The sequence below is a fragment of the Idiotropiscis lumnitzeri genome, chromosome 21 (genome assembly GCF_059441095.1).
Source record: "Idiotropiscis lumnitzeri isolate Australia: NSW breed Sydney's pygmy pipehorse chromosome 21, RoL_Ilum_1.0, whole genome shotgun sequence".
Classification (NCBI taxonomy): Eukaryota; Metazoa; Chordata; class Actinopteri; order Syngnathiformes; family Syngnathidae; genus Idiotropiscis; species Idiotropiscis lumnitzeri.
In genome coordinates this window covers 460333-485820 of record NC_142411.1, presented here as the reverse complement: position 1 = coordinate 485820, position 25488 = coordinate 460333, and the positions used below count along the sequence as shown (strand labels likewise).

The following is a 25488-nucleotide window of genomic DNA, read 5'->3' as shown; positions in this document are numbered from 1 at the left end:
GCAACAATTATCCCATATTCCAAATGTTCCCGGTGGTGCCACACGAGGGCAGTGTTGGTCCAAAAATGAAGTCAGCAGACAGGTTATTAAATCAACTCTTATTTTATTTTCTCTCCTTCTGATTCTAAACGTGGCCTATTCCGCCAGCTGCGATCCGCTCGGATGCTTTGAGGTGGACGGGAAGACATTGAAGACGTTACAGTCATGCTAAGCCACTACGGGCGGGAATGTCAGCGCAGTCACTTGTACCAGTGTTCCAAATGCAAAATGTGTACAAGTCCAAAATGTCTATGTACATTTTTTTTTACAAGAGAATCATGGCTTCCAATCGCTTCCTAGAAAAAAAGGACACTTTTTACTGGGCTTGAAATGAGAAAGTATTATTAGGGCCACACTGCAGGAGGAGGGAAAGAGAACTATTTTTCCAACACAAGGGAAAAGAATTTACATATTTTACAACCAAAAGTAGGACTACAACCTCCAAACATAACTTTGCAAAAAGCTCAACATCTTTTGTCTCTATAAAAAGGGACACTTTTTTTTCTGGGGAAACAAATACATCATGAAAAGTGCCTGAATGTTGTCTTTTCTTGATTAAAAATGTTTTTTCTTACATTTATTTTTAAATCTCAATAAATTGATGTCTGGAGAAAGGGTTCTTTTTCTTAGAGGAAAAAAAACTTTTTTCTTCTTCCAGAAAACCTTTTCCCCACCAAAAGTTTAATTCTGAAAAGCCTTTAAAAAAAACTTGAGATGACTAAATTTGACTTTATATACCATACCAGGATGGCCGAGTGGTCTAAGGCGCCGCGTTCAGGACCCAGTCTCCCCAGGAGGCCTGGGTTCGAATCTCGAATTTCCCCATTGTGGGACTAATAAAGGGAATATTATACTCTGTTGGCAAGGGTGTGGCCCTAATACTGATTCCCTGTGAAATTAAATTACACAGAGTGGAAGTGAAAGTGGAGTCATTATCATCGTTCGTATCTCTTGCTTCTGACATCAGGAAAGTTTGTTGTTAAGTATTGAGGGGCGAGTACAGCTAACACGTAGTCAGAACCAGAAAAGGTTGCGAAGAACATGCACAGCGTCAACAGTCTTGTTGCAAAGCGAGACGCTTTCCGCTTCCTCGTGACGCCAACCTGAGAAGGTGATTGTCAAGCATGCACACAGCATCCAAACGGCCTCGTTTCATTGTTTCTAAAGTCCAAGGAGAGAAAAAAAATCACCTTGATATTCCTCAAGAGAAAACTAGTAGCCAAAGGATAATATTCACAACTAAATGTGTCGTTTGCACCCTAAAAGTGGATCACATGACCACGCTAGCATAGCACCCACAACTGTTGTTAGCACGATGCTCAAAAGAGAATAAAGTTGGAACACTCGATTTGATTTTCTTTTTGGAACAAGTCAAGTGATAAGGTGGGAAAAAGTTGTACCTTAAGAAAAATTGAAGTTGGGGCTAAAAAAACATCTATGCGATTTTCCAACTTTATCCTTGCCGCATTATATCGATTTTCCATCTGAGCGTGACCCTTATCGTTCATTGGTGCAACCGAAAAACAAAAGTTAAATGGTAACAAAGAAATGATCCTATTATTAGTTGTTTTTTTATACAGAATATACAACGTTAACGATGATTTGGAGACGTTAACGAGCCCAAATAGTGCTAAGTCACAGTGGTTACACACACGACTTAACAAGAACCAATTAGACGTCTTTTTACTCACGAGTGATAAACATGACACAGCACCGCTTTGTAAATGATTCCTAAACGAGAAGAAACTACAATTGTCAACGTTAGGCTACACCTAAATCTTCGAAAAATGTTTTGGATTGCGTTAACTCACGCTAACAAGAAACCCGATACGATCAACCTCACTTGGGACGCGGTACCCAGGACAGAAGCTAGGGGGCACTAGAGGAGCTCATGTCAAAGAATGGGGCCCAGTTCTGCCACCCTCTGTGGCAGAGCAAATGTGCACCATTGCCACCTTCCTTCTCCAGACCCAAACTGTCAAGTGGGCGCAACGTTGTGGTTCAATGTCAAAACTTGCACGCTCGAGTTGAGCCCAGTATTGGCGATGGGTTGGGCATTCCAGTGGTTTCCAGGGCAAAGGATGGAGCGCACTGCTGCCCCCTGGTGGCGCTACAGAGGCCCCTTGAACTGGTTGCCTGACAGGTGCTGGCGGATGGACAGTTTGGAGCCGGCCGCGTCGCCCAGCTTCCTCCACACCACCTGCGCGTGCAACAAAACAATTACAAAACTTTTTTTTTTGTCAGTGTGATTTGGGACAAAAAAATCAAATCAAATAAACCCAAAACTCAAACTCTATACTCTTAAGAATTATAGAATTAGAATTAGAAATCCCTTTATTGTCATTGTACTCAAGAGTGCAACGAGATTAGAGAGCTCCCCTCTACAGTGCAATACAACAATAATACAGACAAATATATAAATGAGATAAATAAGAGCGTGCAATGGAATTTAGTACTGAATAGGGTATATAAAAACACATCACGATGCTGTTCTGCAAGGTAAGGGTGGTCTCGTGTGTGTCATGGTTAGGGTGTCAAATTAAGGTGAGGGTTCAACCTACGGTTATGTTTAAGAAGTAGGCTTTTAAATTACAATCCGATTTAAAAAAATAAGGTGAACTTTTTCTCAAGGTAAAAATTCTATGACTTTGATCTAATTCGGAGTGCATATATTTAATCACATCATTTAATAGACATATTTTTGGACTGTTTAGTGAAAAGGAGGTTCTGAAAATGGTTGGTATTGAATGAGTTGAGTGTTCACTTACTTACCTCTTAATGAAGTCAAATGTCAAGAAATATTTTATTGGAGAGAAGAAAACTTGCAGTAACATATTACCAATTTTTTCTCTCCAAAAAACATGTTACTGTTGAAGTATTCCAAAAAGCACATCAAATGGAATACAACAAGAAATAAAACTTTGTGGAGTCAAACTTTTATTTCGAAAATAAAGGTGTTAATAATTTGAGAAATATGCAAGTGAAATGTACTTTCAGAAAGAAAGAAAATCACCTTAGCCACAATTTTTTTTTTTTTTAAAGGCTCATCTTTGAAGAGAAAGTCAGCATCAAGTCTCCGCGTGTGCGCTTGCGCTTACGTACGTTGCACATCTCTCTGACGATGGCCTTTTCTTTTTCACTGAGGTCGTCCTCGTAATCTTCGGGAACTTGCTTGTCTAAGTTCTCGTGGACCTCCAGAACCTGCGGGACCCAAAGTCACGTGACCCGCGTTGAAAATGGCCAAAGCAACTAAACCCCTCCCCTTTTGCGTCGCTCACCTTCATGGCGTGCACCACAGCCTCGGGCTTCTGCACGCACGACAAATATCCCGTGGCCGGAGACGACTCACTGGTGGGGAGACGGCCCGAAACCTGAACGTCAACAACAACCGCGTGAGCACGAACCGATGACGCATCACCTTTGTCATCAGACTGCGCGTGTGTGCGCGCCCTCACCACGCCGCGCATGGCGTCCTGGCGTTGAGGCAGCGAGGACAGCTGCGACTCGGAGTGGTAAAGGGTCATCCCTTTCCGCAGGGCTCGCAAGTCGCCCGGATTACACTGAGCGCACCAAAACCGGGATGAGATTGGTCATCGTGGTGACGACATGAATAAAATGAAGTGCATTCCGTGTGAACCCGCAGCCCCAAAACACAAGCAAACAGCCACAGCACCAACCTGAACATTTGAAACATTTTCAAAAACCAAAAGGATTTTTTTTCCCAATGTGTAGTCTGGCTTTCTTTTTTTAGAAATGTCAAGGCTTTTATTGAAAAAAACGTGTAAGCATGTCTAGCGAGGCTCCACGTTGAGCCGATGTCGTCATTGTGCGGGAACGAGCACACCTGCGCTAGTCATGCTTGAGTCGTTAACAACGTCCACGGGAAGCTCAACATTCCTTTTCAAATAGCACGTCGGATTGGAATCAAAGTGCTTTGCTTGGATACCCGAGTGGCCGAGCAGAACAAAAACTTGATTTGTTTTAAGCGTGTGTAATGTCAGTCAATCATTTCTTTTTCCATCTCAATTCAGAACTTTTCTCCGCGCAATTCTGAGACACTTTGCATTCCCCCAAGGTGAACTTCTGGTTGCCCGTCCGCAGAGAAATTTCAGAAAATTCTTTTCAATCCAAACCGGTGCCGTGCATGCAAGAGTTTGTGAGCTTTTATTTCGAAGGTGGCCAACATCAAAAACGCTGTCGGCGTATTTTGCGGACTGCATCGTATTCAAAATAAAAGCGGCGGCGAGCCTGACTGCCGTCAACTGGCCACACTTTTGTCATTTCCTCCAAAATAATCGCCCTCCGTCGTTGTCCTTTAAAATGGCTTGGGAGCCAGCTTGAAGGTCGAGCGTTGATGTTTTTGCAGATTTGACGTAAAACGTGACAGCATTGTGCATTGCGTGTGACGTTGGCGTCGAAAAGTTGAGCTGAACGTTCCGCCACCAGAAAGTCACGTGAGCGGCAAACGGGCGAGCGTTTCGTTACCTTCTTCATTTGGAGCTGTGATAAACTAAATCGGTTATGAGCCTGCGGAAGCAGAAAAAAAACAACGAGAATGACAGTGACCACAACGAGCAATTTGGGGAGGCATAGAAACAAAAAAGAAACAAGAAACATGCGGCGACAGTCCAGTGAAAAGAAATTGTTTGAGTGTCGAAAACAAAATGTTGCAAATCAAAAAACGTCAAAATGAACACTTGGAGACGGTCGTGTGAAATTTGAAAGGATTCAATCAAAGTGTTCTTTTGCCATCTCGTCTTTAATATCGGCGCTCCGACTTTGGGAAATGCGTTATCCAAATCGAGTTGAAGCGGATTGCAAAGCTCAAGAAAAATATAAGAGTGACAATTTTGTGAAAAATCCATTTTGTTTTGTGTCGCAAATTCAAATCCAAAAACAAAAATGAAAAAGATATGTTGAAAAAAAAAAAAGTCCCATTTGGAAGGAGTTCAAAAAGAAAGTGAAGAAAATAAAATGAAAAAAACATTGCGTGTGCGTTTCGAGCGCCGTCGTGGTTTCTGATGAAAGAGAAGAAAACATTTGTGAGCGAGCCTCGCGTCTGCACGCAGACTGACGTGACCTCGCCGTGAACCCATTTCACTTCCCACCATCTTCCAAACGGGAGCAAAGTCAGCGAGCGGTGAACGCCGCCGGATCGTGTCATTTAGCGTCTGCTTCTGTCGCTCTTTTGCCACGGGGCCCGAATGACGCTCGCCATTGAAGCCTCCGTCATGAATTAAACATGGATCAACATCGAGACGCAAAAAAAGGAGGAGTTCAAACGCCGGCCGCAGGAGGATTTTTTTTGGGGGTCGACCGGCGTTTGACCATCTGGGCAACATCGCCGTCTGCATCAAAATGACTCAAAGCGTCAAAGCAGCGAATCAATTTGAGCGCCGAGAAAACGCCCGAGCATGACCATTCGCAGAGGCTGACTCCAATTCCGATATTTGCTCGAGTAAAATTCCGATAGCCGATCAATCGAGTGCAGTAATTAATCAAAGTCGGTTTTCCTATCATTCGGCAATTTGTTTCAGGACTTGGCGATTGTCACTTTGGCTATTTTCAACGCCGTTCATTGCGAGTGCGTTCATTTAGCATTTGTGCACTCAGTCAAGAAGTGAAAGTGCGGCTCTCCTTGCTCACACGCGAGGGCAGCACAAGACCTGAATTGATCTTTTGTTTTGTCTTCACTTGACTCAAGTCAATTGGAAAGTTTGTTTGTTCGAATCGTCACGGCGATGCCTCACCTGCGACAGCAGCTTGTTGTTGTCGTCCTCCAGAATTCGCACTTTGGTCTCCAGCTGCCGGATGTAGTTGGACGAGGAATCTGCAGAAGAGAAGGGAGGAGACGACATTAGCATTTGAAAAGACGCCAAGATGCAAAAGAGCGAGGCGGAAGCGAGCTCACGTCACCTCCAGCGACATTTCGTGAGTTTGGATATTTTCTTTTTCAATTTAGTTTATGTCCACAATCCGTCCTTAGAATAGGTCGTGTCAAATAATTTAAATAAATAAATAGATAAAAAGATCATTATGAAAAGTCATTTAAGAAAAAAAACATTTTATTTCTCTTAAATGACGCATATATAATGACATTTTGAGTTGGTGTTCATAAAAATCGTGAAAAATTGACAGTGATGAAAAGTGCAAATATTGACAATTTTATATCGGAATTTTAATAAAAAAAAATCAGGATTCAAGGTAATATTTCAAAAAAGGAAACTGGAAATAGTAGACGGCAACACGGATGATATTTTTTGTTAAAAATAAAAAATCACACTTGGCAAAATGATACGTTCAGCATGTCATTCTTTTCATCTCTCAAGTGATACACGCACTTGGAAAGTGGGAAGAAAAAGAAAAGAAAAAAAAAAACAGCTGTTCAAAAGCGGACACATTCCCCTCGGCGATCATCCCCGTTTGCCCCGACGTCGTTCGCCATTCTTTCCTGCCGCCTGTTTGCCACAAACGCAGCAAACAAGCGTCGCACATCCGTCACGTCACGTCACGGCACCGCCGAGTTTCCCCGCTCGGCGCCGGGTTCAAACGGGGGACAGCAGCCGCGTGAGGCGCGCCACCCGCTCCCTGTAGGTGGCGCCGAGCCTGTTCTCCAAAAAAGTCGCATTTCATTGACAGCGCCATCAAAGCTCGAGTCAGGCGCCACCGATTCGCTTGCTTTGCTTTGCCAAGCGCAAAGAAAGACAAAAAGACGACCGCCTTCTTTTCTTGATTGGGCTTTATATATTTAGATTCAAGTTAGAAAACTTTTCTTTGGCACTGCATAATGGCCGTTTCTTCGACGTGCCCAAAATGAACGAGGGGCTCATTGTCGGCGTGCGCGTCCAAAGACGCGGACGTCGCTAATCTCCCGGTTGGGCCTTGTGAGCCGCTAATCGGGACTCATCTGATGCCGGCCTGACCTTCGCTTTCCACTCAAGCCGATTAAGGTGAAGGTTCTTCAACGGCCGCCGCGCGACGAAGGCGGACCAACGAATGGGCGTCCTTGTTTGTTTAAGCTCGTCTCTTATTGGCCGCAAGAATGTAAACGGCAAATTTGCTTTCCGAAAGCCATTTTGGTGGGCTTCCGTCACGCTCGCCGACGTTGCGATTGGTAAAAAGAAAAAATGAAAACCGTTTTTCAAATAATGTTGCTTTTTATTGATCCAACTCACAAAAGATTTTGTGAACATTTGTTGAATTGGAATCATTCAATGAAGCAAATTTGTTCCTTGAAGCGGGAGCCTCTCTCAGCTGATTTGGGGCGAAAGGAGCGCCACACCCTCAACTGCTCAACAGTCATTTGGAGAAAATAGTTCAACACATTTGATTAAGTTCCAAAAAATCTGAAACTTTTTAAAATGATTCAACTACTACAAATGATATATATTCTCTTTCCTAAAATGCTTTTTCTGAAAGGGGTCATCACAAGTTGTGATTGGTCATTCGTTGCCTAAGCAACCGTGATGTCATCTTCAGGCGACAGCAAGCAGCAAAATGGCCGCCACCCGCTTCATTCACGTTCCACAAACGCAATATTCGATTGCCATGTTCTGACTCGTGGGGGCGTGTGTCGACTTGACTTCCACTTTCGACAAAAATTATTTGAATTTAGTCTGACATCAAAATGTTTTTTTCCAATCTCAATTCTTTTCAAAACACTCGCCGGCCTGGCACAAAGCACAGCAACATTCACACCTGGTCGTGTTGACTCTCTCGTCTTTGTGCGTGCGTGCGTGCGTGCGTGCGTGCGCGCGGTGACGTGGACGGTGGCACCATTCGCCCTCCCGAGCGCCCTCCCTCCATCCTCACCACACGTCACTTTCAATCGCGTCAGCGCGCCACCGTGACCCACTTCCAGCGGCCTTCTCTCCTCCAACCCGCCGTCGTACGACCGCGTCGTCCTTTCTGGATGTAGAGTGGCAAGAAAAAGTCTACACCCCCCCGTTGAAATGAAAGGATGAGTTCAAAATGATCCACCGTGGGACGGCTCCATTGAAATACAATTTCAATCTTTTCCGGATGAGATGGAAAAAGTATGATCATGCGGTTGCAAAAGTCTGCACACCCCCTTTGTGGTTGCGTTCTGAATCAACCAATCACATTCCTCCTCAGGCTGACTGAGAGCAACAACTTCACGTGCATTTGATTAAGTCTAGAAAAAGTTCAGGCCTTTTCGTGATGTTGTTTTGTTTTCTTGCAAACGCAATGGCAAGACCAAGCAGCATTCAAGTATGGGCGAGGACTCGAGGACTCGAGGACTCGAGCGCAAGTACTTGTACGCTGACCGTGTGGGGCAAAAGTAGCAAAAGATCGTGCGGGCGTCAAGATGCTTCGTGGACGGACGGCGAGTGCCGCGTGGCCTTAATCTTTTGATTAGGCTGCAAGAACAGCAACATGGACGCCCTTTGGATTTAATCCCGTCACATCAAACCCGCGGGGATTATATTTGTGCCGCCATCTTAATTACTGCCCGGTGTGTGTGTGTGTGTGTGCGCTCGCTGGCTATTTACAACGGAACAGATTAGCGACGGCTATTGTTTGTCTGAGGAACGCCAAAACACTTGACGTCGTCCGAATGCAGTCGCAGTTTTTAGGATGCGATCTGACGAGGGCCATCGCAGCGCCGCAAACTTTTTGGATTTCAAGACATTGCAAATTCATTCAACGAAAAAACACACGTTTGCACGATTAGCAAGCCAAACTTCCGTCTCCGTACAAAGTCTCTTTAAACGCTCACACAACATTTCAAGTCCACGTGGACAAAACACCTCACGTGCAGATTTTGTACTCAGCTCGAAAATAGATTCGGAGAATAAAATACTTGCTTCCTTTTCATCGATCGTGAGGTCATTCTGGAACATGAAGCAAAGCACATAACAAACTTCCTTGACACCAATGACTACTTTGCTCTTAGCCAGTCCAGTGAGGCAAATCTTGTTGCTTTTGCAAGCGTAAAAAAAAAAACACGAAGAGGCGCAGCATTCGAGTGATGTCGCCTCTTTCAGACGGCAAACGTGCCGATAAAAAGTTTGGACTTGCAGCACACGTTGCCATGGCGCCATCGCCCGCCGCCTCCCCCTTCATTCGCATCAATCTGCCTACCGGGCCGGTTTGGGTTTTAAAGAGAGCAGGCGGAGGTCGCGCTTATGTAAGCAGAGTCAGAGAGCGCTCGGTAAAGGTGGCCAAAACATTGCCGGCTAAGTACGGCAACTCAAAGCCTTTTTATGATCCCGCCGCCTTCGTCTCATTCGCCGCGCGGGACCTCGGCCAATTGCGACGCCAGGACATTCGCTGTCCAGTCACAGCCAATAAAAAGAATCCATCAACAGAATGCACTTTGGCAGTTCGACTTCTCGCCGGCGATGCGCTTTTTGTTTCGGTGCTCTTGGTCAAGTACTCCAAGATGCCACTAGATGGCAACAAAGCGCCATCTGGTCCAAAAGTCGTCCATCGGTGGCAAGGAAATATGCGGTCCAAAAGGTTTCGCTTTGACTAATTGTTGGGGGATTATTTCAAGTCGAGGCTCAGTCCCGCTCTCTGAAATGAAAATTGTTTCTCATCAACACATTTGAATCGATTTCCCGGCGGACCGATTCCTTCCCTGACAGAAAAAAACTAAAGTTCTCAAATGATGATCCCGATGGAACGACGACACGTCGGCGGCGCTCCGATTGGCGGCCAGAGAGCGAGAGGAGTTGCGGAACGGCAGCTCGTCACTCTGGCCTTAAATTGGACGTGGCCTCCGCTTGACCCTCAAGCTGGAAAGACACCACAGCACGCATGTCGGCGGGGACCCAAACGTGCCAGGACCAATCAGGTCGCTACATTTGCTCTCACACTGAAAAATCGCTTTTAGAACATTTTGGGAACTTTTCATCTGCTGTAACATGAAAATCAGACGTCACTCGCCATAAAGAAGCAGCAACGACAATAAATAAACACAAGTGTGTGTGCTACATGTTAGCGCTATGCCTGTTTGTATGTGTTGCTGCAGCATATTTGTTCAAGTCGTTTATAATTTGCGCTCATTTTTGTCGGCCCATCGAAGAGGTTTCACATTAAAAGGTTTGCATGAAGCGAGCCGACTTTTGTTAGCCAAAATGATTGAATTATTCGACACCATGTAAAGTTTGACAATCAACCTAAAGTGTGAATGAAACTCAAAGTTGAAGCGAACATGCGAAACCGGACAAAGAAAATGTTGCGCAATTGTCTTCCTACGGCGGATTTCACTGGACTCTCTGGAATGATAAACAGCGGTTCGCCGTATAAAGGTAGAAAATATCATGCGTGAAACATCAAAGAGAGGAAGAGTCAAGTTACATCAACGCCGCCGCCGACTTTCTGGGGGGAAACGTACGTGACCTGACGGGCCAACGCGCGGCCGCTTTAAGACACACGAGAGCCGCATCCACCACGTCTTGTTTTTTCCTTCCTCCTTCCCACACTTTGATCGTTTTCCAACAGTTTCTCTTGGAATAGAGCCCAAGCGAGCATCACGCCCTTTGGAAAATATCGCCGTCGTATTGACCGACAAAATGAGGGCCGGGAAAACTGAAGCACAACTCGTTTGCAGGTTCATTTTCACTCTCGATGCTAATTTCCATGAGTTCGCCTCATCGTATGTCGCGAGGCGTTCTGCTCGCCGATGCTCCTTCACCTCATTGATGTGGTTTGCTTGACCGTTTTCGTGTTTAAAATGCATAACCATGAATGATTTTTTTCGTCTGGGTAGCTTGCAGCCTCAAAACAATCCAGAGCGGAAGTGACATATCAGAATCGTCGCAGCGGCCCGGAGGCCACCGTGACATTTGCAGACATTTCGGAAACGGAGGGCATCGTCTTTGATCGGAAGACGGGATTTTCAACATCGCGCTTGGATTTCAAGTGCATTCGAATTCATCAACATGTCATGTGACATCGCTCTCAATAATCGGACACACTCATTGTACGAAAATGAAACGCCAAATTTGGGGTATGGGAGGAATTTTCACAACCGAGCAACTAAACATAATGTGTACTCCTAAAAAGTTGAAACTAAAATTTACCGTGACATGAAGAGACGAAACAAAACGGAATGTTTAACCGCACGCACACGACGGGAGGTTCATTTTAGCCAGCAGACGTCCCTCCGATTAATGCTAACGTGACGAGACGAGCTAAAAGAGAAATTTGCAGTCACGTTGCCGTCATGATAAAGCTTCCAAAAAAATTATTTCACAAAAACAGAGCAGATAAAAATCTCGTCCGCGCCTAATCTGTACTCGCGCTCCTTTAATTAGACATGTCACACCTCAGACAGAGCCATTCGTTTTATTAGTGTAGCTGGTCCCCGTGTACATACACATACGCGCGCACCCCCACACACACACACGCACGCACACACATCACCAAAGGGGGGACAAATTCCATTAGCGAGGAGGACTAAAGGTTTATAGCCAGATGGTTAGCCCACCCTGAATCAATGCAATGGAAGGCTCCAGCAGGACGCTGTCATACGCACACACGCACACACACGCGCACACACACTCACACCTCATAAACCCTAATGGAAACTCATCAAGCGCTAATTTCATTACAGCAGACGCGGGCGATACCCTATCATGCGTTTGTCAAGTCTCGTTTTCGGTAGTTGTTGAAGGTGTGTGTCGTTTTACGACTTCCACGGCGGGGCAGTTATGGCGGCACGTGGGCTACATGCATTCTGCCAACCAAAGAGGCGGGCCTCGTCAGTTTGGGAAGTTGAGCGCAATGTAAAAGTTAAAACCCCGACGATCAAATCTGACTTTGCCGTGGAAATGAATGATGCAATGAGGACGACATGCAACAGATGGATTTGTTTTACATGAAACCTCCCACGCGGCGCCAGGATAGCGGAACGCAGCGGAACGCAGCGGAACGCAGCGGAACGCAGCGGAACGCAGCGGAACGCAGCGGAACGCAGCGGAACGCAGCGGAACGCAGCGGAACGCAGCGGAACGCAGCGGAACGCAGCGGAACGCAGCGGAACGCAGCGGAACGCAGCGGAACGCAGCGGAACGCAGCGGAACGCAGCGGAACGCAGCGGAACGCAGCGGAACGCAGCGGAACGCAGCGGAACGCAGCGGAACGCAGCGGAACGCAGCGGAACGCAGCGGAACGCAGCGGAACGCAGCGGAACGCAGCGGAACGCAGCGGAACGCAGCGGAACGCAGCGGAACGCAGCGGAACGCAGCGGAACGCAGCGGAACGCAGCGGAACGCAGCGGAACGCAGCGGAACGCAGCGGAACGCAGCGGAACGCAGCGGAACGCAGCGGAACGCAGCGGAACGCAGCGGAACGCAGCGGAACGCAGCGGAACGCAGCGGAACGCAGCGGAACGCAGCGGAACGCAGCGGAACGCAGCGGAACGCAGCGGAACGCAGCGGAACGCAGCGGAACGCAGCGGAACGCAGCGGAACGCAGCGGAACGCAGCGGAACGCAGCGGAACGCAGCGGAACGCAGCGGAACGCAGCGGAACGCAGCGGAACGCAGCGGAACGCAGCGGAACGCAGCGGAACGCAGCGGAACGCAGCGGAACGCAGCGGAACGCAGCGGAACGCAGCGGAACGCAGCGGAACGCAGCGGAACGCAGCGGAACGCAGCGGAACGCAGCGGAACGCAGCGGAACGCAGCGGAACGCAGCGGAACGCAGCGGAACGCAGCGGAACGCAGCGGAACGCAGCGGAACGCAGCGGAACGCAGCGGAACGCAGCGGAACGCAGCGGAACGCAGCGGAACGCAGCGGAACGCAGCGGAACGCAGCGGAACGCAGCGGAACGCAGCGGAACGCAGCGGAACGCAGCGGAACGCAGCGGAACGCAGCGGAACGCAGCGGAACGCAGCGGAACGCAGCGGAACGCAGCGGAACGCAGCGGAACGCAGCGGAACGCAGCGGAACGCAGCGGAACGCAGCGGAACGTGCCATCAAGAATGCGGCGGCACCAAATCAAGCTCAACGCGGCGGGCTTCGGACACTTGACGCCCGCCATTGTCTGCCCGATGCTCTTGGCGAGATGCTGCGTCAGCTCGCATTAGCGCCGACGATACCAAAGAGCCGCGGGCCGGCAGGTGGTCCCGTTCGGACCAAACGCAACGTGCGACTCCTCGCAGTGATTCCCGTGGCGCGTTTACTTTGATTCATGCGCGTTTAGAATAAAGGAGAAGGTTAAAAAAGGCTAAACGGACGCGTACGAGCTCCAGACATTTGTTGTTTTTTTTGGGGGGGGGGGAATGCAGGGTTATCAATCCTCTAATCATCTTACTATAAAAGCCGCAGATTAGCGAGGGGAACATATGCTAGCCCGTCGAGCTGGCTTCCCACTGGCTGAGGTTCAGCGTTTGCGTGTTCGGGTCACGCTCGTTTTGTTGATCAGCGTCCAGACCGGAGCAAACGCGGCCGTCCGTCTCTTCCTTCTCGCTTATCGTCATCGGGGCGGCGGGCCGGCTTACGTTGGATGAGTGGGCGGGGAAACGCTGGACCGGTCAGCGGCCAATCACAACGCACGTGCGTACGGCGCCGACAAACAAGCGTTCGCAGTCACTTCAGAGTTGGAAATGAAACAAATCCCGATTTGGTTTTGGGAACGAGGAAGGAAGCTGGCGTGCTTTCGACGTCTCGTTCAACTTAAGTGGAAAAAAATGTTCAAATAAAAGTTGGTCTGGAGAATGATAAAAAAAAAAAAAAAGAGAGAAAGTAACGCGAAGAAATGTCATGAAATGTTCTTGCTTAGTTTGTTCTCTTGGTCATGAGTCGTGTTTCGTTCACGGGCAGCACGCGTGACTCGCGGAACAATGCCCTTTTTTTTTTTTTTTAACAAGGCCATATAACGACAATGTGTGGCGCTCGCTTTCCTCAAGATTGCCTGTCAAGTCGCTTCCGGGATCTTTTAAAAGGTTGCAAAGAGAACGCAGAAAACGAGAGAGGCCTTGCGATAACGACTTGGCAAGGAGTGGCGGCTCAGACGCTGTCAAGAAGTCAGACCACCGAGTGGAAAACGCCGGGCCTCGGAGCAGGCGTGGCGTCTGTTTAAAGAAGAAGGAAAGAAAAAAAAAAAAAAAACGAGAATGGGACCGGAATGCGAGGGGGTGTGCGTCGTGTTTGTCCCGTTGCGCAATCACGACTTGACGCGACTCGACACCGTCGGTCCGCGTCAAGTCATTCGCCGACTTTCTATTTTGGGCTGACATGCCGATCGCTGCGGCGACGTGCGTGCGAGCCCGACTCGCTGCTAAAAAATGCAAAGGCGCTCCAAGAGGCAATGATGTCAAAAGAGCGGGAAAGGCCCGAGATAAAACGCATGGATCTTCCCGAAAACGTCTGCGGTTTGCATTTTTTATCATTCTGCAGGTGCGCCGGTTTTTCCAAAGCTGCTTTGTGTCTTTTGAAACGCTTGGAATTTGGGAGAAAAGAAAGCGCAGCGACGCAAACTTAAAAGCAAGATAAAAATGAAGCTCGACGAAGGAGACCAGACCACGTCAGCTCGGACATTTGCGAGCTGGCTTTCGGGACGCCACCAACAGGTGCAGAATGACAGTCGGAATGTTGGTCTTTCAATTCCATTTTCCCACGTTGAAATAAATGAAAATGGCCCGGATCAAAACCGCCACAATTGGTTCTGTGTGCATTTCCTCCGCTCTGGAACGCCATAGAATGCTGATGCGGGTTTGGCAAAAACCCGCCTCAGTCAGCTTTTCCATTATTTGCCACATCTGCGTTGAATAGAAGCAAGAGGTGGAGGAAGGGGGAGGGGCGGAGCGTCCGTGCCTCGACTGTCACTGAGCTCGCGGCTTTTTTTGTGACGCAACGGCAGAACTTTGCAGGCGGCTAGCGATGACGTTTGTCGTCTGAGAGAGCCGCTAAGCGTTCGCACATGGCTCCTACGGAATCGGCGCTCCAAAGTTTTTCTTTGGAGGAAGACACCACCATCGAAAGATAATTCCAAAGACGTGCTGAAAACTTTCTGTTGTTCTGCAGCATTTTGGAGTCCAACGAGGAATTCAGAGCAGCCGCCAAGCCACATTCCGTCAATCGGTAGCAAGTGCGAAGGAAGGAATTGTTGTGACTGTTTCGGTTCAAAAGCGTTTCTTTGCAAATTTGAAAAAGCTCGGAAGTGACGCCCGCACAAAAAGCTTTGCAATTGTCCGCAAATGCTCAGCACTTTCAGGCTTTGACCCGACAACATTTTTGTCCTGACTTCAACGCAAAGTCCACCAAAAGGCCAATTTGCCAATCTGCGGCGCTTCGTTGTATAATAGCAAGCGTATTATTCGTCGTCGTGGACGCGACCCCCTTTTCACACTGCTTACTTGTTCAATCTTAATTTGAATGGACGCCACAACAAATGGCCCACGCGCCACTTTTGGACACCACTGGCTTCATTTGTTGCCAAATAGACGCTGGCCCAATGAAGCTCAGCCCACAATACTGAATGGACGGGCGGCGTATCCTAGCAACAAGCAAAAAGGAGGGAGGTCTGGGGGGGCTCCTCCCCGAGGAAACCGGCACCCCCCGACAAGGGCACTTTTATCAACTCATTCAATACCATTGACGGATAAATACGTCAAAATCCTTTTTTTTTTTACTGGGCTGGTCGTGAATGAGTTAAGGGGTTTAAGCGAGTGCGCTCGGGGCGGAGATACCCATCGCGCTCTTCAAATCCTTTTAACGTTGAGGCCCCCCCACTGATAAAAAGCAACCTCGCTGCCACGTTGAAGAGCTACCACAGCCACGCTTGTGTCGGCGAGCCAAGAAAAGAGCAGATAGGAAGATGGTTGCCGCACTGTACGACTGGCCTGACTTTTCTCTCCGTTAATTAATTTCAGATCCAGATCAAATATCGCCACGGCGTGGCATACATCGCAGAGGATGCATCAAAGAAAGCGGCTGAGATTCGGATGGCGCCAAGCGTCGGCGTGTTGGAGTTCACGCGCGAGTCAAATCGCACCGCTTTGAGATATTCTCCGTTAAATCCTTCATGGACACCAGGTCGCGTGTTCAATTTGAGAGTTCTCGGTTCTCGCCATTTTCGTTTCTATGGCACAGATGAAACCTGAACTCGCGTCTGACACACATCGGACCTAATATATATACGGAACCGTTCTCATATTTAGCCAGTATTCCTTTTTTGGGGTTTTTTTTTTTCCAACAGAAATGCGTTCAGGCTTCCCGACATCCCACCTTTAGCAGTTTCGGCTTTTTTACAGCCGCACCGAGGGCTAAGTTCAAGCAAATAAACAGATAGTTGCGACGTGAGACGTCCGCAGACAATGTTTACGGAGCAGCAGAAAAAGCACAACGGAGCCTTCCGCGCGTCCACGCCAAGAAATGAGGTCATTGTTCTTCAAAGATTGAGAGAATGAACCCGCGACATTCCAAACTCACGGGTCCTAAAGCGTCTCCACGGGAACGAAAGAAGACCCCTGGTAAAATATGACCTTTTTGATCACGAGCGGCTAGCATGTTGCAGATGAGCTCATCAAGCTAACGTGCTCGTCCGCATCCGGACACAAATGGCCCACGACCATCACACAAAATCCAAATCAGTCTCGTTTCAACAGACCGTCACGACCAACTGCGGCAAACCGAGTAACAAAACTGAAAACGCTCACCGTTATATTTTCGGGGGTGGTCAAATTTGAACCGCTTTCTGGCAAACAGAAGCTTAAAGCGGCCCGAGAGTAATCAGACATGATCGGAACATCTGCCGAACGCGCAGCCAACTCTTCAAAGAGGATCGGAGGAAGACCCAGGAACATCTCCAGAGTTGCAGATAATCGCACGCTCGCGTGAATACGGAAACAAAATGCTAGCAGATGCCAAGCGAAAACGCCGGCGATGGAGCCAACCTCGTCTTTATCGGCATTTCAACTAAGCGCTTTACGATGTCGGAGTGCAAATAAATAACAACTCTGATCGACCCCTCCCTCGCCCGCGTAATCCGGCGCTGGGTTAAGTGGCGAGGTCTTCGTACGTTTTGTGTTGGAATTTCATCCGTCGACGGATTGTCGCCAAGCGACGAGCGGTTCGGGAAAGACGACGATTGAGAGAAATATTTAGAGGTCGACTCTTCGCAGTTCTCGTCTCTCAAATCTGGTCAGGAGTATTTTTCTCTGGGATACTTTCCTTCCTTTGTTACTTGTTTATGTCCAAGCTCTCTCTCAGGGCGACCCGCTTACAAAAGTCCGCCTGCTTGGGTTCAACTCGAATGGCGAGATGAGCCCAATTTAGGCACGCCACGGAGGCCTGGAAACAAGAGGAAGAGTGGAAACAGGACAAAAGGCCCGGCGGCAGATGCTCCATTGCTGGCCTTAATGTAGGGCACGGTGGGGGGGTGGGGGGGTCACTGGGAACCCTCGCAGACCCCCACCGCATGGGAAAATACCTCCACTCACATCCCACCATCAGCTTCCATTCAACAAGTGCACCACAGCCCAAGAATCTTATTTCCTCGGAAAAGTGAACCTTTCCTTTTTGCATCCCTCAAAAACCTTTTTAGTCATTTGAATTTGTTCTCAAAAGATTTGTTTGTGACACTTCTACATTTCTTTTGTTGGGTTTAGGAGTCCAAACTTTCGGTTCGATGGCCCGTCCAAAGCAAACCGAGACATTGTTTCCTCGCGAGCACAATTAAGCCGATGCGGCTTCCCACGACATCGAATTCAACAATCGGTTCAGGTGTTAAACGTCGACCCGTCCGGCTTCTCGGAACGCAGCCGGCGCCGCTCCTTGGAAACACAGTCCAACGGTGAACTCGCCGATTAGTCCGGAGGACCCCAAATTGGCCAGTCAGCTGAAAGCGACGTCGATTGAAGCCGGCCAACAAGAATATTCTGGAGTTTGTCGTTGAATTGGGTTCAATAATGCAAACTTTGAGGATGAGCGACCTCGCTCTCGCTCTCGTAGCTGGCACGCCCAAAGCAAAACAGAAACGTTGTTTCGCCGGCTAACTCAGTCCAGTCTTTGGCACGTGGCCTGAAGAAGGAAATTCGCCTCGGGAGGAGCTCGGCGAGGTGACCTGAAACCCATCCAGAAAGCGTTCTTGTGAACAATTCGATCCAGATGCTTGAGACGAGCGTCGCATCCATCACGAGCGCTCGCCGCCGGTTGCGCAAAAGCGCCGACTCTCATCGGGAAGCTGCCGTCATCTCCTCAACACACACGTATACTTTGTTTGCACCGAGACCCCGAAGACACCCAAAAAAAAATTGGGACAGGTAAGCGAGCTTTGGACACGTGCTGACTCCGAAGCCAACAAGTCCGAGCGCCGACAAGCAGAAAATCCGGACGGACGTCTAACGAGTCGCGGCTCGCTGATGAGGAACGACACCGGGAGGGTCCAAGGTCACAAGATGCGTGGCGTCGACAGAACTCAAGTGCCGCCGGGTGTATTTTTTGTTCTCTTTGCGTTTGATGTCGCAGCAGCTGCTCACCTTCCGTGACCTGAGCCCACACGTCCGCTTTGCATCTTCATCACATTTTTAGAAATGAACCTCACCAATCGATATGCGCTCGAGGGCGACGGAGCAACTTTCGATAAAAGCCGTCAAGGACAAAGGACAAGGCGAGACGGACTCCACAGTTTTAATCAAGCGCCCAAGTATTGGGTCGCAAAATGACGTCGGGCCACCGCGTCACTCGAGACCCGCCCAACTCCCCAAGCAGGCCCTGGATTGGTCCAACAACAAAAATGGCTTCCGTCACGCAAGTGTTGCCAGTTAAACTTGGCCTTGTAAGCAGCAAATGGGATTTTTTGGACTTTGTCAGTCAGGCGAGTTACTCATCTTTGTTTTTTTAACGCCGGATGTGACGTAAGACGTCCACAACAGTGACCGAGACGAGGCCTTATTTACATTCACCAACTAATGAGGAGAAAAGTTGCGCATGGTGCGACTGACCCCCGACCCCCCCCCCATGTTTGTTTGCCTGGCATCATTCCGTGCGGGGCGGCCCACCCTCCCCCACACGACCCTCACTCCTGCTTCAGTGATTCCGAGGCCCCCCCGTCCCCTCGCCCCGATGATCATCGCCGTTGCCCCGGCGACGGCGCAGGCCTTCCAGCCACCCGCAACAAGGCCAGAGGAATTGATTTCAAGCGGAGCGGCAACTTTTGACGCAGGCACGCACGACTTGGAGAAGACATTTTCCCGATAGAAGTCCTGGAATCACATCAAGCAGTCGCGCCAAATCTCTCACCGCATTGTGCCGGCTGACGCGGAGGTTTTGGGAACGAGGCGGATCAGACGGCAGGTTGACGGGAATCCACACAGATGAATGCAGACGGGGAGGGAAAGATTGGGGGGGAAAAAGTCACCCCCCTCACAATTCACGTGTTTTGAAGCACTTTCCCAAAAGAAATGAGCCATCCAGTCGAAAAAGGAACGGGTGGCAAGTAAACGTTTGAAGGCAAATGCAGGGAAACACTTTGCTGTCGTTTTTTTCCACTTTCCTGTTCGCGTGGAGTCGACGGCGCCGCCAGGATGACGCGGCTTCCTCTTTTGTTGGTGCAGGAATGCGGCACATCCTGACGGGCCGGCTTTTCATTGACAGTACACAGCTGAGAGTTTTCCCCCGCCGGCCGTGCGTACTCTTTGTGGCGTTATCTCCATGATCAGCGAGGCGGGCCTGCCGGCGGGCCGCCGCGACGACGCGAGCCAGACACTCCGCGACGTAAAACCCGAACCCGGCTCCGTTCGCGCCAGGTTACGAGAGCGGGCGCAGGATGCCAGCGACAAAAACATCCGATTCCGGCCCGACGACATTTAGGCCGCTTGAAAGCAAAGTCGCGGGGAAACCACAGCTATTGTGTCGTCACGCCTTCGGGAAAACAACAGGCTCCTCCCGACTGGTCCAACGGGTGACTGACAATCTCCTACACTGAAAACTGACAACGAAAAAAAAAACTTGCCTTTGGGTTTCCCGACTCTGGTTTTTAGTCATTTTGCAAACGTGACAACAGAGAAGTCCATTCCCGCTCCAAACCAGTCCCTTGCATGATCAATCATCGAGTGAATTTCCACCACGTCTATTTGAAATGCAAACGACAGCTTCACAAGCGGTTTCCATCTTTTTGACATTCAGACGATGAGAAGAAGTCTAAAACGCTCATTCGAGACATTTTCTCAACGACTTTGCGGACTCACGGAAAGCTCAGCCGTACGTGCGACGTCACCGTAAAAAATGTCAAGCGAAACAAGAACAGGTCTCTTTGGTGTCCACTTTGTTGTTCAGTTGACGTGAACTCGCAGCCCATGCGATCGAACCCGCAATGCCCCAGAAACGCGACGGACTCATTCGGATCAGCGCCACAAAAGCGGCCGACTGGGAGCGCCGCGTCTGCGCTTTCATTGAGAGCTTTTAGGTCACGTCTCTCCCCGAGGGCGAAGGAGAGAAGCAAAGTGGAAATGTTACCTCGTACATCGCGGCTGGCCGCTCAGGAACGACGAGCGAGTCCGCAGTCACTTGATGACGACCACTTTCAATCCACGAGTGTGCGTCTGCGTGTGCACGTTGGGTGGAAAAACGCTCAAAACTTTTAGTGACGGGTTATTAAGACTGAACACTAAGAACTGCCGTACTGCTCCAAACCAAAAATTCCAAAAGCGCAATCATAATCAAATAAAGAAGAACCGAGCGAAAAAACGGGCCAACAACGACATCAAGAACAAAAACAAAGACAAGAAATACATTTGGACGCACCTCGAACAACTAAATCAAGAACGAGTCAAAAACCACTTGAAGAATTATGTTGGGAACCAAAAACCAAAACCGTCATGAGCCGATGCTGTGATATGAGAAAGTTATTGGCTGACTCAAACAGACTCCACATAGATGCAAAAATAAATAAATAAATCAAGTTAGGAAACATGACGGTTGAAGGCCAAGAAACATTTGAAACGAGCTAAAAACTGTCAAGAAAAAAAAAAATGTCACAACCACAATCAATAAGCAATTCATCCGTGGAGGCGGATCATTAAATTGGCCTAAAATATAAAGACACAAAAGCGGCCCAAAAAAAAGAGAAGAACCAGTCAAGATGATTTAAGAACCCAAATCGACAAGTGGACAGGTTTTGCCGGACTAAAATTTGGTGTGCAAGTCATGCGGCAAGATTTGCTCGTGTACTGGCTCCAATTTCAAAGCAAAAAAAAAAATGTCGACTTTTTTTTTTTTGGTCTTCTCCTCACAGCAGATGCCTCAACAGCACGCACGCACGCACGCACGCACGCACACGCTGGTGCAATAAAAACACCCAAGCTGGACGCCAAGAGAAGGGGTTGGGGAGGGGTCACAACAGAAATTCAATTACGTGGACAGCAGGGCCCCCCTCCACCGCTCCCTGAAAACGGCCTCTTTTGAGACAGCCCAGCCCCCCTTCAAAGTTTCCCAGCCAACAAAAAAAAATAAAAAATCCACCTCCGACCCCCAGATCACTCCCCCCACCCAAAACCCACTGACCTAAAATGAGGCAAGCGTGCTTCTCTCACACTCCTCTTCGTACAAAAGTTATTCAAGCGCATCCAACGGTTCATCGTTCGTGCACGACTTGGCCACTGGGTGGAAGTCTAATGCAATCATGAAAACAAAAAAAAGAAGAACTTCACTCAATTACTGTTCGTGACGCGGGAATCTGCAGCAAGAGTTTTTGTTTTTCGCCAAGGATAAAGAATCTATGGTTGTAACATCGCCACAAAGATGCTATTGGTTAGCCTGTATATGACGTCTTCATTTATGTGTTAGCATTAAGCTAACAGCTTGACGTTAGCTGGATGCTTTAAATCCGCTATTTGCAACACTCTTTGTTTTGCATTCAGTTTGACAGCAAACTTGAACAGTAAGCAAGAATGAAGCCTCTTTTTTAAAGAAATTCTTTACTAACTGGCCAATTTGTTTGCGATTTTTTTTTAAAATAAATTAAAAACCAGTTTGACATCTTTGGCATAGCGGGGGCGCAAACGCAGCTGATCCAAACGAAGCAATCCCCACTTCATGCAATGCAAGGACGGCAGTGTGAGCCATACAGCAGCTTAGAGGGGGGGCGGGGGGGGGCATATAATACTGATGTTACGTAAAGACAGCTAAACGCCGTTAAAAATGTGTGTGTGTGTATACGAGGATTAAGGTCTCCCTTGTGCACGCTTGCATGCTCCCCCCCCCCATTTGTTGCTACCTTCACCCACAATTCCACAAATCGATGTTGCACGCCAGCCGAGTGATCCGACAGAAATGCTTTTAAAATGTGAGGAGGAACGAGGACAGGGGGGGGGGGTGATAAATAAATAAACAAACAAACGGATGGAAGCCAAGAGGGGATGAAGGAGCGTTCCAGCTCGTTTGGGTTTAGTGTCAGTCCGAGCATCCGTGATGGCGCTTTCATCCGAGCTGCCATGTTCTTCAAAACTGGGTTGCTGCCTTTTGCGCTGCCAGCAATGTTGCAAAAACGCACGCATATTTGGAAAAAAATTTGTAAACATCTCATCACGATGCGCCTTCTCTTCTTTTATTCTAAAAAACAGTTTAACATATTGATCTTATGTTTTTTTTTTGCAATGGATCGAATTGCTCCAGCAAACAAACAAAAATGACAGCAGGGTGAAGAACAGCAAACGAGCGAGGGGGCCACTTAAGGATGCGGCGCGAGTGCCTTTGATTTAATCTCCCCAATCAAGATTTGGTGATGGGGCTAATCCAAGCAGCCCCCCGCCAACCACCCCCATAATCCTTAAAAGCAATTTTGATGAGCATATGCTGTCGCCGTCATTGCACGCATGCTCGCTATACATGAGCCTGATTTTGTTTGGTTTGTTGAATGGCAAACCACACGAGAGCATCGTCGCTATGTTGGGAACTCAAAAGTGACTCGTTTCAAAGTCCGAATTTAGAGACGGGTGCCTTTGGCGTAGGACCACAACATGCCAAGCGGCACTGAGTTCTACTACGAGAGATGCAGTGAGAAGAAGAGGCGGAGAAGGCCTCCAACTAATCCAAATACGAGTCATTGTTCCCTCAGAGCTTGTGATTGTTGTTATTTGCTTTGTTTGTGCGTTAGTAGTTTGAAAGTTTCAAAATGATTTGCCCATCTATGGCATTTTGAATTCCATGTTAGCATAAAGTTTGCAAATGTCATGCTATATTTCATGTACTCTTTAATGGAAAATTACGAATGGGTCAGTACCGATACCAGGTATCAGTGTTGCATATTCATGGAGGCAGCCAATAATAGGCACCGATACTTAAGGCAAAAACAACAACAACAAAAATCAATCAATCTGACATTGAGTAAATCCTCCTCGGCAGTAGTTGGCAAAATTAGGTGGCATTTTGAAACATCGACGAATCGTCATCTGGGTCCGAAAAAACGGTCTGTGGTCACTCACTATTCTTTGTTATTGTGTTAAATGAAATTTATATGACAAAAGTGCTCGCAGTACTGTTACTTGGTATCAGTGAGGACTCAAAGAGTGAATACTTGTCGTGGTAACGGTTTGAAAACGGTCCTGTTAAACATCACTATTTGAAATAATGGTTTGGTTTTTTAAAAAAAAGGGGATGGAGAGTTCAACTTTAAAAAAAAAAAAGATAAAATGGAATTTTTAAGAAATATAAATTAATCAATTCTCAAAATAATCTTTAGGTGAAGCCTTACTTTCTACATTTGTTCTAAAAAAAACAACAAAAAAAAGGACTCCGGGAATAACGCCTGTTTTGTTCGAAATAAAAACATAGAAGAAGATTGACAATGATTGCCTACTTAGGGACATCAACAAAGTTGGGTGTGTTCACTTCAAAGAAAAATAAGCGCATTCATCTCCTCACCGTTGAGTCCATTGGGGATGCTCCGGTGATGTTGCGGCACCGACAGGTCGTCCATGGACCGCCGCATGGGTTGGCCCAACTTGGAAGCCTCCGGGGCGGCCTTGTTGACGTGGTTGTGGTGGCGGCTGTGATTGTGGTGGTGGTGGTGGTCCGGACTCCCGGCGCTTCCGGCACTGGAGGTGCTGCTCCCGTCCCCAACGTCCCGGACGGTACCAGTGCCCCCGTTTAGGTTGCTTAGGCTGGACTGGCTGTCTATGGAGCTTCTGGAGCCCGCCCCGTTCCTCTCCTCGTCCAGCATGAGGATGATCTCCTTGAGCTCGGCGTTCTCCCGCAGAACCGTCTCCTGGTTGGCCTCCAGCTCCTTGAGCTTCAGCATGTAGGCGCCCACCTCCTTCCACATGGCGCTGGCCGTGTAGCGGCCAAAGCGCTGCCACTCCCTGGACAGCTTCTTGCCCTTCTGCCGGTCGTCATCCAGGAAGCAGCAGAGCTCGCGGAGCTCCTGGTTGTCGTCCTGGAGCTTCTGGTTGACCTCCTTCAGGCTGCGGATCTCGTGGAGGTGCACCTGGAGCCGCCGATTGATGTCCTTCATCAGGTTGCCGTGCTCCATCATCAGGTTCATCTTCTCGCCGTCGACGCGGCGCAGCAGGCGCAGGAGCTCCTCCTTGCCGCCGCGGAGGAGCTCGTCGTCGGTCAACTGGCCCAGGTCGTCGCCCGCCGTCTCGGACTGGTTCTTGGCCATGGCTCGGCGTGTCAGGAGGGTTTCTTCGAAGGAGGGGAGAGCGCTCAACCGAGCCTCAACTGCGGGATGGTGTTTAAACACATCGAGCACGTCACAAATTGTCCAAACTAAAGCGAAAAGAGGAGAAACTGTTCAATCACGCACACATTCCATCGGCGACTATCAACGAGCGGCTAACACCCGAGTCCCCGCCGGACATCGCGCCGAACCAAAACGAAACAAAACACGGAGCTCATCAAGCGAGTCACGAGAGGTGAGGCGCCAGGTTGGTTTCGCTCGAACCGAAACAAGAGTCCGACTTCGGTTGGCGTCGCTGAGTGCCCTCCTGCCACCGTGCTGCTAAGCCTCTTTAGCGGGATTGGAGCCTCACAGGAGCGGCTGGAATTAGCGGCGGTGATGGTGGCGCCCCCTCCTCCTTCCTCCTTGCAGCGTCCTCGGCCAAACATTGGACTTTGAACGCGGCCAATCGAGACCAGGGAGGGCGGGAGGAGCACAGGGGAGGAGGGGAGGTGGGGGGAGCACGCAGGTAGAAATGAAGCGCTATTAACTCTCGCGATATTTGATCTCTTAAAGGAGCAGTACGTCACGGTCACAATAACATTACAGTAATGTCGTGAGACGTCAACACGTCAGCCATGTTGGATGTGTTAGGACTGTCTATTAACCAACGCAAGTAGATTGACTTTTTTTACGGCTAATTGGGCTAATTAACTCTTACACACGCACTCTAATATAGTTGGGACTTGGGATGTATTACAGTAGGGGGCCACGGGTAGATAAAAAGCGGAGTCGAATCTCACGAGACTTGATGACTTCTTTCAGCCGTGAAAATCAGATATTCGTGTGATAGTTCGCGGGCTCTCTCTAACGGTA

At 48.7% G+C, this 25488-nt stretch overlaps 1 protein-coding gene across 2 annotated transcripts; it reads right to left on the bottom strand.

Annotated features, from left to right (window-relative positions):
- Positions 1-83: 83 nt before the first annotated feature.
- ccdc85cb (coiled-coil domain containing 85C, b) lies at positions 84-25110 on the bottom strand. Of its 2 annotated transcripts, XM_088286082.1 has the most exons (7): positions 23877-25110; positions 5790-5869; positions 4525-4566; positions 3495-3599; positions 3318-3410; positions 3142-3240; positions 84-2239 (listed from the first exon to the last, which is right to left on the bottom strand). In XM_088286082.1, exons 1-7 carry the CDS (start codon positions 24613-24615, stop codon positions 2150-2152), a joined length of 1248 nt encoding a protein of 415 aa, XP_088142208.1. In that variant the 5' UTR covers positions 24616-25110; the 3' UTR covers positions 84-2149. The 2 variants fall into 2 exon arrangements, with proteins under 2 accessions (XP_088142208.1, XP_088142209.1); XM_088286083.1 differs by lacking the exon at positions 4525-4566.
- Between the last annotated feature and the right edge of the window lie 378 nt (positions 25111-25488).

Excerpts from the sequence above, each read along its gene's own strand:
- ccdc85cb (XM_088286082.1), bottom strand. The coding sequence starts at position 24,615 with ATGGCCAAGAACCAGTCCGAGACGGCGGGCGACGACCTGGGCCAGTTG. Across the intron at positions 3,411-3,494 it reads AGGACGCCATGCGCGGCGTG|GTTTCGGGCCGTCTCCCCAC; the intron begins GTGAGGGCGCGC and ends GTTGACGTTCAG. Across the intron at positions 3,241-3,317 it reads CTGTGGTGCACGCCATGAAG|GTTCTGGAGGTCCACGAGAA; the intron begins GTGAGCGACGCA and ends TGGGTCCCGCAG.